This window comes from Leucoraja erinacea, chromosome 35 (assembly GCF_028641065.1).
Source record: "Leucoraja erinacea ecotype New England chromosome 35, Leri_hhj_1, whole genome shotgun sequence".
Taxonomy (NCBI): domain Eukaryota; kingdom Metazoa; phylum Chordata; class Chondrichthyes; order Rajiformes; family Rajidae; genus Leucoraja; species Leucoraja erinaceus.
This window is the reverse complement of record NC_073411.1, coordinates 6,843,708-6,862,142: the sequence shown is the minus strand read 5'-3', so window position 1 is coordinate 6,862,142 and position 18,435 is coordinate 6,843,708. Positions and strand designations below refer to the sequence as shown.

Below are 18,435 nucleotides of genomic sequence, written 5' to 3'. Positions count from 1 at the left end.
CTCAGTATCCCGTACCTGCCTTCGGCCTCAACTACCCTCTGTGGCAGAGAGTTCCAGAGATTCCCCACTCTCTGCGTGAAAAAAGTTCTTCTCATCTCGGTTTTAAAGGATTTCCCCTTTATCCTTAAGCTGTGACCCCTTGTCCTGGACTTCCCTAACATCGGGAACAATCTTCCTGCATCTAGCCTGTCCAACCCCTTAAGAATTTTGTAAGTTTCTAAGAATGGCTGATCATCCAGAATCAGTACCCCGTTCCTGCTTTCTCCCCATATCCCTTGATTCAGTTAGCCCTAAGAGCTATATGTTTCTAACTCTCTCTGGAAGCCTCCACAATTCATTCCTACACCTTCAACCCTGATAATATCTTTTGGCAATGTAACCAATCTTTGTTGTTGGGAGCCTGTGGATGTTGTTGAGGAACAAATTGCCAAGTCGAAAGATGTGTGGGCTTCAGTTGGAGTGTTGCCCGACTCGGGGAGTTTCACTGACCTGTGAGGAATGTCTGTGAAAGTTCCAACTGCAGCAGAGGCAACCACCGCTGATAAGTCAATCAGAAAACAGTGAAAGCTTACTCATTACTATGACTAGTTTCACAAGTTTCACAGCTAAAAATAACTTTGAAGTATTCGTTCCTCCGCCTACCTCCAATTATACTTACATCAGGATGATTATCATAGCCCAAGCATGTGAGCTGAGGCAGGTTGGAACTGGCAGCTCATATCGTGCAGCCAGAGACACATTGTTGAGGGAGCAAGTTTCATCTCAGGTAAACTGAACCATTGTATCACCAGCTAGAGAGCGGCCCTGACCTCCCATCTACCTCATCGCAGACCCTGGGACTATTTTAAATTGGACTTGACTGGACTTTATCTTGCATTAAATGTTATTCCCTTCATCCTTTATCTGTACTCTGTGGATTGTTTATCATATAAATGCAACAAAAAGCTTTCCATTGTATCACGGTGCACGTGACAATAAACAAAAATCAGTAGCGTTGCCCATTCACAGCTCCAGTGATCCCCTTACGAGAGCTCGCCCGTTCACAGAGAGAACATAAAAACTGTTCCGCTGTATCTCGCTACATGTGACATTAAAGTAAACTAAACTAAAATGGGTAAGTTTCACTGTCCGATTAACGTATTGCCAGATCTTTGACATGAGAGAGAGACCAGGTTGTCGGGGCTACAGAGCAATGAGGAAACTGGGATAGATGGGATTGGGAGACTGTGGCCAACTCAAGGAATGAGCGATAAATTGGTCATTGTTTAAATTGGTCATTTTTGCCACTTGCCCACACTAAGGGGAAGATTCACAAGAAACAATTATGCAAACTCCATGATAGCAGGTTAAAAAGCTGCTTGTTGTCTAATAATTACATCATATTCAGGAATTAATCATTAGATCTGTAGTTGCTGCATTTCTCGTATAGATGTTGAGAGATGTTTAGGGTCTGCTCCACTGCGAAAATCTCAAGGTATACTTACTTTGAAGAAGTTCTTCTCCTTTCTCCTAGAGTTCTGCAACAGCCTCTCTCTCTCTCTGCACCCACTCTGATTCCTCCTGCTAGCAGTCTGAAGAAGCATCTCGACCCAATACATCACCTATTCCTTTTCTCCAGAGATGCTGCCTGACCCGCTGAGTTACTCCAGCATTTTGTGTCGATCTTCGAAATATGTTTAGTTTATTATTCTCACCTGTATCAAGGTGCACTGAAAAGACAATAGACAATAGGTGCAGGAGTAGGCCATTCGGCCCTGCGAGCTAGCACCGCCATTCAATGTGATCATGGCTGATCATCCCCAATCAGTACCCCGTTCCTGCCTTCCCCCCATATCCCCCGACTCCGCTATTTTAAAGAGCCCTATCTAGCTCTCTCTCGAAAGCATCCAGAGAACCTGCCTCCACCGCCCTCTGAGGCAGAGAATTCCACACTCACCACTCTCTGTGAGAAAAAGTGTTTCCTTGTCTCCGTTCTAAATGGCTTACTCCTTATTCTTAAACTGTGGACCCTGGTTCTGGACTCCCCCAACATCGGGAACATGTTTCCTGCCTTTAGCGTGTCCAAGCCCTTAACAATCTTATATGTCTCAATGAGATCCCCTCTCATCCTTCTAAACTCCAGAGTGTACAAGCCCAGCTCCTCCATTCTCTCAGCATATGACAGACCCTTTTGTTTGTGTGCTATCTAATCAAAGAAAAATACTATCCATGATTACATTCAAGCCAGATAGTGTGCAGATAAAGGATACAATATTTAATGCAAGGTAAAGTTTGATTAAAGATAGTTCAAATGTCTCCAATTAGGTAGATATGAGGTAAGAATGCACTCCAGCTGATGAGATCCTTTAGTTGCCTGATAACAGCTGGGAAGAAACTGTCCCTGAATCTGGAGGTATGCGCTTTCAAACTTCTGTACCCCTTACCTGATAGGAAAAGGAAGGAGAGGGAGTGACCAGGGTGAGACTGGTTCTTGATTATGCTGATGACAGTGTGAAGTGTCGATGGAGGCAATGGAGGGAGTTTATGTGATGCTCTGGGCTACGTCCACAACTCCTTGCTATTTCTGTGTAGGAAGAAACAGCACACACTGGTTTAGACCGAAGATAGACACAAAAAGCTGGAGTAACTCAGCGGGACAGAGTCTGAAAAAGGGTCTCGACCAGAACCAGGGGCCACAGTCTTAGGATAAAGGGGAGGCCATTTAGGACTGAGGTGAGAAAAAAACCTTTTCACCCAGAGAGTTGTGAAATTGTGGAATTCCCTGCCACAGAGGGCAGTGGAGGCCAAATTACTGGATGGATTTAAGAGAGTTAGATAGAGCTCTAGGGGCTGGTGCAATCAAGGGGTGTGGGGAGAAGGCAGGCATGGGTTATTGATTGGGGACGATCAGTCATGATCACAATGAATGGCGGTGGTTGCTCGAAGGGCTGAATGGCCTCCTCCTGCACCTATTTTCTATGTTTCTATGAAACGTCACCCTTTCCTTCTCTCCAGAGATGTTGCCTGTCCAGCTGAGTTACTCCCAGCCTTTTGTGTCTATCTTTGCAATTTCTAGCTGTTTTGGATGGAGCTGTTCCCAAACCAGGCTGTGATGCATCTCAATAAAATGCTCTCTGTAGAAGTTGGTGGGAGTTGCTGGGAACATGCCAAACTTCCTAAACCTTCGAAGGAAGTAGAGGCTTTGTGTGTTTGGCCATAGCTCCAATGTGGCTGTTCCGGAACAAATTGCCGGTGATATTTATTCTTAGGAATCTAATTCTAATTCATTTTGTCCGGAATGGTTGCAGTACTTTCAACATTCCAGCAGGGGTCAATGTCTCCCACTGTGGCAATCCATTTTCTTTAGATTAAAAAAACATATGACCTGTTTCATAACTTTGAGGCAAGTAACATTGAGTTGGTGGTGTCTGTCATTTCTCCTTGGGGGCTTATCCCTCTTCTTGTGGATCTTGACTTCCAAGGAGGGTAGTTGAGGCCAGTTCATTGGCTATATTTAAGAGGGAGTTAGATGTGGCCCTTGTGGCCAAGGGGATCAGAGGGTATGGAGAGAAGGCAGGTACGGGATACTGAGTTGGATGATCAGCCATGATCATATTGAATGGCGGTGCAGGCTCGAAGGGCCGAATGGCCTACTCCTACACCTAATTTCTATGTTTCTATGTTTCTATGGATGGAGGCACAAGGGGCAGCAGATACTGGAACCTGGAGTCATATTTTGTGCTCTTGATATGGCCTTACATCAGTGAGACCAAGCATAGACTAGGCGACCACTGTATTGAGTAATTGACCTGGATCGCCCTGTGACCAGCCATTTTAATTTCCCTTCCCATCCCCACACTGACCTGTCTGTCCTTGGTCTCCAATACTGCCTGAGTGAGGCCACAGGTAAACTAGAAGAACAGCTCCTTATATTCCTTTTGGGTACCTTACAACCCAATGGCATGAATATCGAATTCTCCAGCTTCAGGTTAAATGCCCCCACTCTCCTTCACATTCTTTATTTCCATTGCCCCCACTCCATCACCTAGTTCCCTCCTCCGTATCAAGTATTGCCTGGACTGACAACTGAAATATTTCTGCCCCCCCACTGTGGCGCAGCTGGTAGAACTGCTGCTTCACAGCGTAAAATACAGGGTTCGATCCTGACCTTGGGTGCTGTCTATGTGGAGTTTGGACTTTCTGTGACGGCGTGGGTTTCCTCCGGGTGCTCCGGTTTTCTCCCACATTCCAAAGACGTGCAGGTTTGTAGATTGTAGGGCGGGGACCTGTGACTCTGCCCGGCCCGGCCTGTGGACTCAGGAGCTGTGGACTGCGGCAGCGGGAGGCGGCTGATCGGGAGGTCCGGGCCGCTGAGGAGGAGGATGCTCACCGTCGGGGTTCGGCGTCGGCGTTCCACCAGCCCGGCGTGAGGGCCTGAACATCGGGCCACCCGGGGCGGCGACTGCGGGTGCTCGGAAGGCCCCGACCACGGATGAACACGGAGGGGAGGCTGGCTGGACTATGGTGCCGTCCTCACCTTGGTGCCATTTATGTTATGTTGTGTCGTGGACTTTCTGTGTTTGTGCTTTTTTTAAAATTCAATTTCAATTTTATTTTTAATATTATTTATTATTTATTTATTTTTGTGTGATTTTTTTAACGATACTGCCTGTAAGGGAAATTCATTTTGTTGTCTCAAATTGAGACAATGACAATAAATTTGAATACAATACAATTAATTGTATTCTGTAAATTTCCCTTAGTGTGCAGGGAGTTGATGAGAAGGTGAGGTGACATAGAACTAGGCGGGGGGGGGGGGGGGGGATCAATGTGGACAGTTAGGCCAAGGTTGTGTTTCCATGCTGTATCTCCAAAATATAAACCAAAAATAAAGCAGCAGGAAAATCTTGCACAATTAACACCCATGTACATACAGCCCAGTAGTACTTATAGCGCAATGCCTTAAATCATTTGTAGTAGCTTCCTTAAATGCCAAAAGGTTACTTCCCATCCTGCAAATTAATTAATCTAATATTAGCAACTCACAAGCACTAATCTGTATCAGATGAAGAGGCTGGATAACATCTTGATTCTACTATTTTTAAGTCACAATGACTTGTAGTGAAACATCTAACCCTTCAATGTGTCATTATCAACGTACTTCTATCCTACACACAAGGGATAATTTACAGAAGCCAATTAATCTACAAACCTGTACATAGAAACATAGAAATTAGGTGCAGGAGTAGGCCATTCGGCCCTTCGAGCCTGCACCGCCATTCAATATGATCATGGCTGATCATCCAACTCAGTATCCCGTACCTGCCTTCTCTCCATACCCCCTGATCCCCTTAGCCACAAGGGCCACATCTAACTCCCTCTTAAATATAGCCAATGAACTGGCCTCAACTACCCTCTGTGGCAGAGAGTTCCAGAGATTCACCACTCTCTGTGTGAAAAAAGTTCTTCTCATCTCGGTTTTTAAAGGATTTCCCCCTTATCCTTAAGCTGTGACCCCTTGTCCTGGACTTCCCCAACATCGGGAACAATTTTCCTGCATCTAGCCTGTCCAACCCCTTAAGAATTTTGTACCTCTTTGGAATGTGGGTGGAAACCGGAGCACCCGGAGAAAACACAAAAGTATCTCAGGGGGGATGTACAAACTCCGTACATACAGCAAGCGAGGTCAGGATCGAACCCGGGTCCCTTGCGCTGTAAGGCAGCAACTTTATCCAAGCTTTAAGGCCGCCTTGGTTCTATTTTATTATTTCCATTTGAAATGACTGGCTCTTTTATCCCTTTGCACTGATGTCTAAGGGTTGTAGTCTTGCATTGTTTGTGTCTAAGACCGATTGGCTTTGTTTGACTGGAATCCCCTTTGTGGGCAGTGGTAACATGTTCTGATTTCCTTCGCACCCATCACCCCACCATCCGTGCGACAGGAGCAGAAACCCTGTGTGAGAAAAACTACATCTCTCATCGTTGTTCCAGGGAAAGCATTGTAAGCAACTTCCCCTTTCTTGGTATTGACCCCACACTCTGCCTCCGCTGGTTATGTGTTCCCCATCAGAAGAAATCCGTGTCACCATGGTCAATAGTGCTTTTAATGGAGTGCAGAAAATATGACATCTAATGATATTTACAAACATTACAAATTCACATCCCATTGAAGCAACCTCTAGGTGCAAGAAGACCCAACTTTTACATTTTTCTCATTATATCAGGACCAATGAATCAAATGACCATAATTAACATCACCTTCAATCTGCAGAGCAATCCCACATTTCCTTCATTCGGTTCTTGGGGTAACACTTATGCTGAGAGCTCCAGTTCCTCAACAGTAACATGGCATTTTCTCCGCAGATGCAACATGAACAGTCGCCATTATAGATATAGATATAGATATGCCATTTATTGTCACTATACATGTACAGTGAAACTGAAAGCTGCTCGTACTCAGTGCATACATACAATTTTACACAAAAAACAAGAAACAGAAAAACAAAACAGAAGGGAGATGGGGGGGGGGGGAATAGGTGCACAAATTCTACGGCGCTACATACATATATACATATATACAGATGGAAGTCCGTGTTGGGCGGTGTAGTCAGTGCATGTGTGGATTTGAATTTATGGTAGATATAATTCTCGGGAAGCAGCTATTCCTGAGTCTGTTCAACATGAACAGTCGCCATTAAGCAGAGGGGAAACCAGGAAGCATACAGTGCCGCAGTTTAACGCGGGGCTGGCAAAAAGCGACAGAATGTGTGTTTAAGTTAAAAGTGCAAAAACAGATTCAGCAAAGTTGGCGGGGTCAGCGAGAGGTGTTGTCCAAACCTTAACGTCGGACCCACATTAAACTTGGGGTTCAGCCATTTAAATTGACCGCTGAACCTCAGGTAATAGAACGTTTTGGTATTCTGGCTGTGGGTAATTCAACAACAATGCATATCCAGCTCAAACCCTTTCCCAACTCGTCAAAATTAGAGAAGGACAGGGAATACCAAACTGGCTGGATTTGGAAATAGATGTAGCATTTGAGCTGCAGTTTGGACATCATGGGAGTAGGAACCTGGTGGGGAAGGTCAAGGGTAGCAATCTTTTTTTCCGATAAAGTGCCGAAAGTTACATTCAAAATGATCCTGAGTTGTACCTGGTATTCCTTATTTGGGAAGCGATTACAAGATGCTTAGCAAAGTAGAAATTGATTAGATAAAGTCGGCGTGTTCTCATTCATGGGAAATTGTGGTCATCAAATGTTCCTGAGAACGCTTTGAGAATGATGGGACAGAAGGAAGGGAGCCAGTGGATGTAGTGTTTGGGGTTTCCAATAGCATTTCCAACAATGTGTAGGTTTCTAGGTTAATTGTTCCCCATAAATTGCCCCTAGTGTGTGTGTGTGGGGGGGAAATGGACAAGAACTGGGGTAATATAGAACTAGTTTAAACGGGTGATCGATGCTCGGTGTGGACTCGGTAGGCTGAAGGATCTCAACCCGAAATGTCACCCATTCCTTCCCTCCAGAGATGCTGCCTGTCCCACTGATTTACTCCAGCATTTTGTCTCTATCTTCGGTGTGCTGAAGGGCGTTTTCATGCTGTATCCTTCAATCAGTCAATGTACAAACATATGAGTGATATAGATAGGAGAGATAGCTGGAAATTCCCCATAGGAAGTGTCGAAAACTAGGTAGAGGTTATTGGTTTACAACAAGAAGCACGAGATTCAGAGGAAATCTGAGGAAGAATGTTTTCACCGAGAGGGTGTCTGGAATCAGAACGTGAGCAGTGGAAGTAGGTGCTCGCATAACATTTAAGTATCTAGATGGGCACCTGAATCACCAAGGCTTAGGAGGCGATGGACCAAGTGCTAGTGAATGGGAATAGTATAGATAGGTACTTGGTTTGTTTCTGTGCTGTATGTGGCTATGCAAAGGGATATAGACAGATTTAAATGAGTGCGTAATGATATGGCAAATGGAATATCGAGAGGTGAAACGTGCAACTATGGTCAGAAGAAGAAAAATGCTGAACATTATTGAAATAAGTGGAAGACATTAAATATTAGTGTTCAGAAAGGTTTTGTCAGCTTCATTCTAGAAACACTACATTAACGTGTAAAGATGCAAATAATGAGGAAGGAAAAGAGAAGGATGAGCCCTGATTGCAGGGAAAATTCAAGTGGGGAAGTCTTGCCACAACTGCACGTTTTTGCCAGAGACCACGCTCACAGACTACATAAAGCTACAGTCAGTCCCCTTATTCAGGAAAGAAGGTTGTTTGGACTTTGTGGTGGTTCTGCAAATGTTTGATAGAATGGTGGGATGAGAGGATCTTCCTAATACAAAAGTTTAAACAAACTGGACCCATATTGTCTACAGTTTAGCTAATGAACAGCAGTCTCTTCGAGACTGCTGTTCATTAGCTAAACTGTAGACAATAAACTGTAGACCTTTTTTGCAGATAAAGATCGAGTGGACATCTCTTCTGATGCTCAGGATACAGTATCGCCAACTGGGACCATGAGGAATAATTTCTCCTATCAGAGGGCTGTGAGCTTTTGGAGCATCGGAGTGTGAGGTTTCAAGGCTAAGGCACAAATAACTTTGAATTAAAGTGGAATCCAGGCTTATGGAATCAGGCACAAAAATGAAGTTAAGACATTATGGTCTTAATAAACAAAGGAGCAGGTTTGAGGGAGCTCCTCTTGATCATCTCAGGGTTTATATATATATATTTTTTAAGCTGTATATAATCTGCTTTTCCCTGTTAACCAGTTCAGGTCTGTGTTTGTGAGGAATACCACACTGGAACACCTCAGCTTCATGTTAAGAAGGTCCATGGCTTGTTTAATCTCCAACAGTTGTGCCAATTGTCCCACTTATATTATTTTCCCCCCAAACATTGTTCTTACCAAACTTCCATGGGATGGAAAGGTGGATCCGTTCCTTCCAAAACCGAAACCTGTTTTTCATGAAGGGCCGTGACTGAAGTCCAGGCACTTTGTAACAATGAGAGTGAATGTGACCCCTTCACTCTATGTTCGACTGATAAAAGAGATATTTCTCAGCATTCTTTGGCTTAAGGGCCTGTCCCACCTGGTGATCTTTTCGGCGACTGCTGGCATCACTCACTGACGTATCAGGTCACAGAAAAAGTCGCAGCGTGATGACGTATTGACGCGCAGTGTTTCCTCGAGTGTCGCAACATTGTTTTAGTCGCCGCTGGGTTTTGAAATGTTCAAAATATTTCGGTGGCCCTGATACGTGAGTCAATCGCCGGCAATCGCCGAATAAAATCGCCAAGTAGGACAGGCCCTTCAGAGTCACAGAGCATGGAAACAGGCCCTTCAGCCCAACTTGCCCCTGCTGACCAGGATGCCCCATCTACACACATCCCACCTGCCCGCGTTTGGCCCACATCCCTCTAAACCGCAAAGACACAAAGGGGGGTAACAGGAAAAATAATGTAGGATTTCTAGATCATTGTCCAAAGACATTCCACATTTCACCAGTTTCTCAAATGATTTCCCACCTACACATTGATTGGATTAATCTGAACGTCAGAGTCTAAAGCCAGTGTGGAATCAGTATTCAGTTCATGTACAACTTTTCAGATTCAGTCATCTGCCACGATAGACAGAGCCCGCAGCTCATTGAGCTTGGCTTCATTCTCCTTCTGTCGTTCTTCATCACTGATACCCTGCTGGTCAATTTGGCCAGTGAGGTCCCCAAATATCTTGGACATCTCTGTGTAGTATACGACCTGCAAAAAGAAATACAAACAGGTGGTGAGATCGACGTAAAACAGAATGCACTTCAGATTTCATAATATAATTAGCGGGTGGCAATGTAGCCTAGCGGTAGAGCTCCAGCCTGACAGCGCCAGAGATCCCGGTTCAATCCTGACCAGGGGTGCTGTCTGGACAGTTTGTACATTCTCCTCGTGACCGAGGTGGGTTTTCTGAGATCTTAGGACTCCCCCCACACTCCAAAGATGTATAGGTTTGTAGGTTAATTGGCTTGGTATAAATGTAAATTGTCCCCAGTGTGTGTGTGGGATAGTGTTAGTGTTAGGGATCGCTGGTCAGTGCGGATTCAGTGGGCCGAAGGGCCAGTTTCTACACTGTATCTCTAAACTAATCTAAACAATGCCACAACTTTGGACTGACCACCTGGTCCTTCTGCCTCTATAGCCAGGTGCACACAATCTAGCTTTGAGCTAGCGGACTCATATTTGAGTAGTGAGTGGTATCCCACCGGCTGAGAAAGATTTGTATTCATGCAACACCTTTCATGACTTCCTTTACAATCAATTAGCTATTTCCAAAATGAATTAACTTTTGCAATGTAGAAAAAGCGGAACCCATTTTATACACAGCTAGTGTTGGCAAAAAGCTGTGTGATAATGTTTTTTTACAGAATGTTGTTTGAGTCACAGAGTCATGCAACAGGAGAAGCAGACTGCTTGCCCCACCCTGTCCATACCAACCATCAGGCACCATCAATGCTAATCCACATCAAGTGCACCCCAACACGCCTCTCCACAGTTTAAAGATACCGTGCGGAAACAGGCCCTTCGGCCCACCGAGTCCGTGCCGACCAGTGATCCCAGCACATTAACACGATCCTACACACACTAGGGCCAATTTACACTTATACCATGTATACAAACCCAAGCCAATTAACCTACAAACCTGTACGTCTTTGGAGTGTTGGGAGGAAACCGAGGATCTCGGAGAAAACCCACGCAAGTCACGGGAAGAACGTACAAACTCCGTACAGACAGCAACCATAGTCAGGATCGAACCCGGGTCTCCGGCACTGCAAGTGCTGTAAGGCAGCAACTCTACCGCTGCGCCACCCTGCCGCCTACGTTTGACCTACACTGGGAGCACAATTTAGAGATCCTAATTAACTTGTCAATTTGCCTGCCATTGACATGTGAGAGGAAACCAGAGCTCTCCAGCTAAACCTCCATGGGCACAGGATCATGATGCAAACTTGACAATAGGGCAGTTATTCTGAACACACACACATGAGAGATGGAACACTCCTTTGACCTGCTTGTGGAATTATCAGTTCAGAAATAGAAACTTTACTACTCTGGATTCAACTTTGAATCAATTGAACCCTTGGTCTTAGAATTGGCAACTAGAGAGCTGTCTTGAACTACCATCTACCTCACTGGAGACCCTCGGACTATTTTTAATCGGATTCTATCGTACACCAAACACTGTTTCCTTTATGCTGTATCTGTACACTGTAGACAGCTTGATTGTAATCATGAATAGTCTTTCCGCTGCTGACTGGATAGCACGGAGGAAAAAGCTTTTCACTGTACCTCAATAAACTAAAACGACTTCCCAGGGTAATGGTGACCAAGATGTCACAACTCACTTAAAACTCCACAAACCCCAATGAAGTGGAAGACTGGATTACTTGCATATAATGGTCACGGAATTGCCTATTAAGCATGAACATGTTGCCACGATCAGAGGCCAAATGGCCTCACATGCCTTGGGCCTTCTTCACAGAATAACCAGTCCCTCCGTTAGTATTTAAGATGGAACTGCAGATGCTGGAGAAATGCTGGAGAAATTCAGCGGGTGCAGCAGCATCTATGGAGCGAAGGAAATAGGCAACGTTTCGGGCCGAAACCCTTCTTCAGACTGATGTAGGGTGGGGGGGGGGGGGGGGGGGGGAGAAGAAAGGAGAAAGGAAGAGGAGGAGCCCGAGGACTGCGGGAGAGCTGAGAAGGGGAGGAGACAGCAAGGGCTACTGGAAATTGGAGAAGTCAATGTTTATGCCGCTAGGGTGCAGACTGCCCAAGCGGAATATGAGGTGCTGCTCCTCCAATTTCCGGTGGTGCTCACTCTGGTCATGGAGGAGGCCCAGTACAGAAAGGTTGGATTCGGAATGGGAGGGGGAGTTGAAGTGCTGAGCCACCGGGAGATCAGGTTGGTTAATGCGGACCGAGCGGAGGTGTTCGGCGAAACGATCGCCAAGCCTACACTTGGTCTCATCAGCTGACATCTAGAGCAATGGATGCAATTAGTATTTAAGAAATATACAAAGACTCCACACCGTCAGGCTGGAACCAGACATTTGGATGTGAATGTATTATGATTTTTCAGATGCAGTGATTAATATCAGTGTAGTTTACTTCTGAGCACATGATGACTTAAATTGAAATCGTGCAGAAAACATTATCCTATTCATTTTGAGGCGGCAAGCTGCTAAACTGTGGGCTTCTCAAAATTAGTAGTCACTTGGCATTTGCTGAAGGAACAGTACTCATAAATCAATGGTTGACTCTATTGACAAACAAATCTGGACTAGAAATTAGTTGGTCTAGACAGTCAAAAGAAAGAGCTCTAATTTTGTGAACCATCACAAAAAAAAACAAATATGGGGGCTCTGTACAGACATATTCTATTCATTAAGTTATAAAAATATCTTCAGACACGTGGAAGATTTTTCAACCCAGCAAGACAACAAAATTAAGCTATATTGCCTGAAATTCATTCGCAGACTGTAGAACTAAATGCATCAGCATGTTGCTTTCTCACTTTGAAATTCATTCATTGACTTCAACATAATGTTCCTCACAGGGGGTGAAGTTTTAAATGTACTCAACCTATGTCATTGCAATCTACTTAGTTTGAAATAACCTAATACTTTGCCAGCAATGCCCTCTGAAAACCGAGTCAGAGATTGATTCTGTTTTTTCCACAGGCTTCGATTGCCTCAGCTTCAACTTATGTCCCATCACCATCTTCCTTTAGCTTTCCAATATCCTCCCTGCTATTGTTTAGCAGGGAGGATGCCTTTGCGGGTAGCTCTAGTGGGCAGCACAGTGGCACAGCGGTAGAGTCGCTGCCTTATAACGCCGGAGACCCTGGTTCAATCCTGACTTTGGGTGCTGTCTGTACTGTTTCCTCGTGACTGCGTGGATTTTCCTACGGTGCTCTGGTTTCCTCCCACACTCCAAAGCAAAGATCCTATAGTGGATCGGAGCAAGATAGTCCACTCGACAAAAAAGACGATTCATGGGTAATCCTAGGCCCCATTTCCGTTACCGGCTTCCATCTCTGCACCAAAGATCCCATAGGATACTAGTGTGGAGACGGAAGTCGGTTACGGAAACATCCTCGTAAAAATAAAAGTTATTTGGTAAAAATCTTCTCCTCATTTTCACAATTTTAATTTATTAACACAAACTGTTCCCCACAACGTTGATTACACTGCGAGTCGGGTCGGGTCGGGTCTGGTTACGGAAATGGATGAAAAAAAGGCCCACGTTCCGTTCCGTTCCGTTGCGTACTACACGTCAGCCCATTGCATTTAGCAGGAGTGATCTATCTTGCTCCAAAGACTTACATATTTGTAGGTTAATTGGCTTCGGTAAGGATTGTGAATTGTCTCTAGTGTGCAGGATAATGTTAGTGTACGGGGTGATCGCTGGTTGGCACGGACTTAGTGGGCCAAGGCCATTTCCTCGCTGTATCTCTAAATTAAACAAAAAAAAACTATTTGATGGCAGACCTTCCCTTTTCTGCAATTCCCGGACTCGGTACTTACCTAAAATCTGTTGCACCTCACACTCTATCTAGTGCAAGTCAACCATCTCCACAGATGCTGCCTGGCCCGCAACTGCTTTCAGTGCACTTTCATTCATTAGTTATAGGTTTGCTGATTCATTTAGCATTCAAGCTTATTTGTGGATAAGGTTCACTACATATTTTTAAGATGAACAATATTGAAAATATTTTGCTTTCCAAAACAAACTCTTTTCAAAAGGACACCACACTAATTCATGCCTTCAACTGAAAGCAGCTTTGGGTTAGAAGTGAATTTCGAAACAAGCCCTACACTTGATTGCACTTAGAAAGCTCCTAAACATCGGTTTGTGGGAGTTGCCATCAGTTGACAGAAAAACCCTGAACATACACAGGCTTGGGCCAGGACAGAAAGTCAGTGGTTTGCAGAGGACTCGAGAAATGTGAAAAGATCTGCTGTATTTTGTTTGTTTTTCAAATTTTTATTCACACAGTTTCTCGCCAACAGGAAATTGCAGGCTGCAACAGAGATGACTTCTGTGACTGGCTTGGCTGAGAAAAGAGGGGGTTCAACTTATATTCCTGATTTTAAAAGAGTTATATTGATTATCATTGCATGTCACATGAGGCAATTATTTAATCTGGATATCTGGCTTTAAGACTTTCATTAAAGTAGCAGAGATACATTTGGGTTGGAGTCAGTTTTTATTCGGGTAAACAAAAGTTGAATGTTTTATTAGATTCTGCCAAATAGACACTTAGTGGTTTTTGAACCAACCCAATAAAAGCAATCAGTTTAAACCCCATGTGCCTGCTGCCTTCAGATCACGGCAAAGATAGCAATATGATCTCCAAGAAATTTCTCTTTTCTCCCAAGTGTTGAGAACTTCAAAACTTGAGGTTCGAAAATAATGGAATTCACAACACTTTCATCTTATTCCCAATACCCAATATGTATTTCAAGCAGTCACATGCATGACTGTCTTACAGGTAGTGCTCTACTGGTTGCTTGCTGCGTCACAGCTGTCTTTGGTGAGTGCTTTCCATGAGATTGCTTGCACTTTCTCTGGAAGCTCATGTTTCTTCCCAAGTCACAGGAGCCAACATATTAGTAGCATAATCGGCCGTTAAAATGTGCGGTAGTAACAGAAAGGATTTGAATGCAAATTGATTAATGAATTGAAATATAGAGCATGGATACAGGGCCTTTGGGACATTGAGTCCATGCCCACTATCGATCACCCTTTCCACGAGTTCTATGTTATCCCACTTTTGCACCCATTCCCTACACCTCCAAGGAAATTTACTGAGGCCTACCAACCTACAAACCTGCATGTAATTGGGATGTGGAAGGAAATTGGAGCACCCAGAGGAAAAACACACAAACAGTATCTGCAGTCAGGGTCGTACCCGGGTCCCTGGCATTGAGAGGCAATTATGCTACCAGATGTGCCTCCGAGGGAAGAATTAAAATTACTCTAGGATTAGAATCGTTAGACGGCATCTTCCAAGTGAACACCTTCTACCAAGTAGAAGGACAAAAGCAGGTAAACTATAGGAAGACCACCACCGAGAAGTTGCCCTCCAAGCCACACAATCACCATCCTGACTCGGAAATATATCGCCATTCTTTCACCGTCGCATAGGTCAAAATTCTGGAAACACTCTCCCCACACACATTATGCATGTATATCGCACTTTAAGGACTGCAAGCAGATCAAGAATGGCGGCTCACCACTACCTTCTTCAGGAGTACAAGGGATGGCTCAGCCGGCACCCTTGGATGAATAGGTAACGGGCGCTTGTTGGTTGACACAGATTCAATCAAAGCTGTATAACCCTAACTATGCCCAACCCAAACAGTCTTTGTTCAGGTTTCATAGCTTGAAACTAGTTTTAGTTTTAAGTTTAGATTATTGTCACGTGTACAGTGAAAAGCTTTTGGTGCAAGCTCACCAGTCAGCGGAAAAACAAAGCAGGAGGACAATCGAGTCATGCACAGTGCACAGAAATATAATAAAGGGAATGAGTGCAAGATGAATCAAGATAATCCGAGGGTCTCCAATGAGATAGATAGTTGTTCAGGACTGCTCTCTAGCTGTTGGTAGGATGGTTCAGTTGCCTGATGACAGCTGGGAGGAAACTGTCGCTGAATCTGGAGCCGTGTGTGCGCAATCCCGTGAGATGCCATCAGTTCACAAGACAACAACTTTAATTTGCCCCAAATCTATTACTGATATTTTACATTTTTTTAAATCCCTATTCTTCCCTACAATCGCACGTTATGTGGACACCACCGACAGGAACTCGGCAGGTAACGGAAGCTTCCCTGAATGTCCAGAGTCTCACAAGCCCACGGGGGATGTTTATAATAGTGGTCTGCTCCACATATTGGCAGTATTTCACCATCTGTTTTACGTTTCCCACCAGATCTTGCTTGGTCTCTGGAGAGGTGACAGGAGGAGGTCATTCCACACTAAGCGAGAGGCGGAGGGCCAGGGCAAGAACATGCTCACCAAATGCTTGAACCACCTGCAGGAGCTACTTGCATTGAGACAGGGGCCAGGTGTTTAAATCTGTTCTTATTTCTCCCGCTCCTAGAAATCCAAGACTACATAAGATAGTACAGTGTATTGCTGAATGGAACAGAATAGAATTGAATTGAATTCTTTATTATGACATGTGATAACATTCTTTGTTTTCCATACCATACGCAGAGTATAGGGTGGTGCCGTCAGCCTCGCTAACGGTCTGTCTGTCTTTTCATCTTTCTTGTTATTTTTAGTGGGTTTTAAAAGTGTCTTTTAATGTTCTCTGGTTTGTTTTATGTGGGGTGTGGGGGAAAACTATTTTCAGTCTCCTACCTTGCCGGAGATGCGATTGTTTTCCGGATCGTATCTCCGGTTGCCCTGCGGCCTAACATCATGGAGGTGGTGGCCTTGCTCGAGATTGACTTTGAGCCCCACCGCGGGGCCGTGGACTTACCACCGGAGCCTGCAATCCCTTGCGCTCCAGCCACGGCCTGCGGATTTCAACATCGAGGAGCTCGCAGTCTCAGGTAGAGACTGAAGTCGAGAAGCTCCAAAGTCGCAAGAGGTTCAACTAACCCCGACCCGGGGTCTGATCGCCCAGCGCGGGGGAGCTGAGATCCCCCCCGATGCGGGAGCTTGATCGCACCGACGCGGAATGCACAACCGCCGGGAGACAAGATGGTCGCGTCAACAGAAGATTCGAGTGCCCCGACCACGGGGAAACAAAGAAGGGAAGAAGATTGAACTTTTTTTGCCTTCCATCACAGTGAGGAAAGTTGGGGAGTCGCTGGGGTAGATGTTCATGTTAAAACATTATTTGTGTGTCTTGTTGCTCTTTAGTGGTATGATTGTATGGCAAATCTAATTCCTCGTATGTTGCAAAACATACTTGGCTAATAATGTACTAGTATGATTATGATAATGTAACAGTGCTCAATGTAGTCCCAGTGGTCCCTCTTCACTATCGGTGGCCCTCTCCACAACGGCTTCCTCTTTGTCCTCAGCGGCTCCCCCATGCCGGGTCCCCATTTGTAGTTGAAGTGTGTGCACACACACGTCATAGAGCCATACAGCATGAAAACAGGCCCTGTGGCCCAATTTGCCACAGTGTCGATCAAGCTACCCCATCTACGCTAGTCCATGTTTGGTCCATATCCCTCTAAAATATCCATACACTGCCTACGTGTCTTTTAAACGCTGCTACTGTACCACAAGTAACATAGAAACATAGAAAATAGGTGCAGGACCCTTCGAGCCAGAACCGCCATTCATTGTGATCATGGCTGATCGTTCCCTATCAATAACCCGTGCCTGCCTTCTCCCCATATCCCTTGACTCCACTAGCCCCTAGAGCTCTATCTAACGCTCTCTTAAATCCATCCAGTGATTTGGCCTCCACTGCCCTCTGTGGCAGGGAATTCCATAAATTCACAATTCTCTGGGTGAAAAAGTATTTTCTGACTTTAGTCTTAAATGACCTCCCCTTTATTCTAAGACTGTACAATGTCACAATGTACAAATTATCATCATGTAACGCAAGCACCTATTTATAAGCAACAAATTGATGGATGCCCGGCCTAGAATGGTCAATAACACATCTTGAGAAGCTTCCAAAAAACATGCCACTATATTTCTCTCTCGGCAGTGCGACCATTTATTTCATGCCACAGAGACAAATCTCTTCAGTGTCAACCCAACTTACCTTTTGTCAATTTGGGTCAAACACCTTCATCCCACACACTTACACTGCTCAGCTTGTTTCCAGCTCCTGACTAATGGCATTGTGGGCTGCAGTGAGTAACACAGCTGTTATTGGCTTGTGAGCTTCACCCACACCAGTCCCATATCCAGAAAGGCACCGGGGTAATCTAATCACATCTTCAAAAAATGCCCTCGCACTGATGCTCCCTTCCTCGCCTTGCCCTAAAATGTTTGATAAGGTCAGTCACTCTGACCAATTTCATTGTTTACAAAAAGTGGTTTTATTAAGATTTATTAAAAAATAAAATGAAGACTGTCAATGAAGTATTTAGGTTAAACCTTAACAGTGAAAAAAACTGCTCTTATCTTGAAGTTGGAGAGAGAGCGAGGAGAGAGGAGAGAGGAGAGGGAGAGGGAGAGGGAGAGGGAGAGAGAGAGGGAGGGAGGGAGGGAGGGAGGGAGAGAGAGAGAGAGGGGAGAGAGAGAGAGAGAGAGAGAGAGAGAGAGAGGGAGAGAGAGAGAGAAGAGGGAGAGAGAGAGAGAGAGGGAGAGAGAGAGAGGGGGAGAGTGGGGAGAGGGGGAGAGAGAGAGAGAGGAGAGAGAGGGGGAGGGAGAGGGGGGGGAGGGAGGGGGAGGGAGGGGGGAGAGGGAGAGGGAGAGGGGG

The 18,435-nt window shown here is 45.0% G+C and overlaps 1 protein-coding gene across 1 annotated transcript in view; it reads right to left on the bottom strand.

The window, feature by feature from the left end:
• Positions 1–6,661: 6,661 nt before the first annotated feature.
• Positions 6,662–18,435, bottom strand: part of bin3 (bridging integrator 3) — a 72,345-nt gene continuing 60,571 nt past the window's right edge. The window contains exon 6 of the mRNA XM_055662185.1: positions 6,662–9,743. Coding sequence (XP_055518160.1) covers positions 9,597–9,743 — 147 coding nt within the window. The 3' untranslated portion in view covers positions 6,662–9,596. The remainder of the gene's footprint in view (positions 9,744–18,435) is intronic.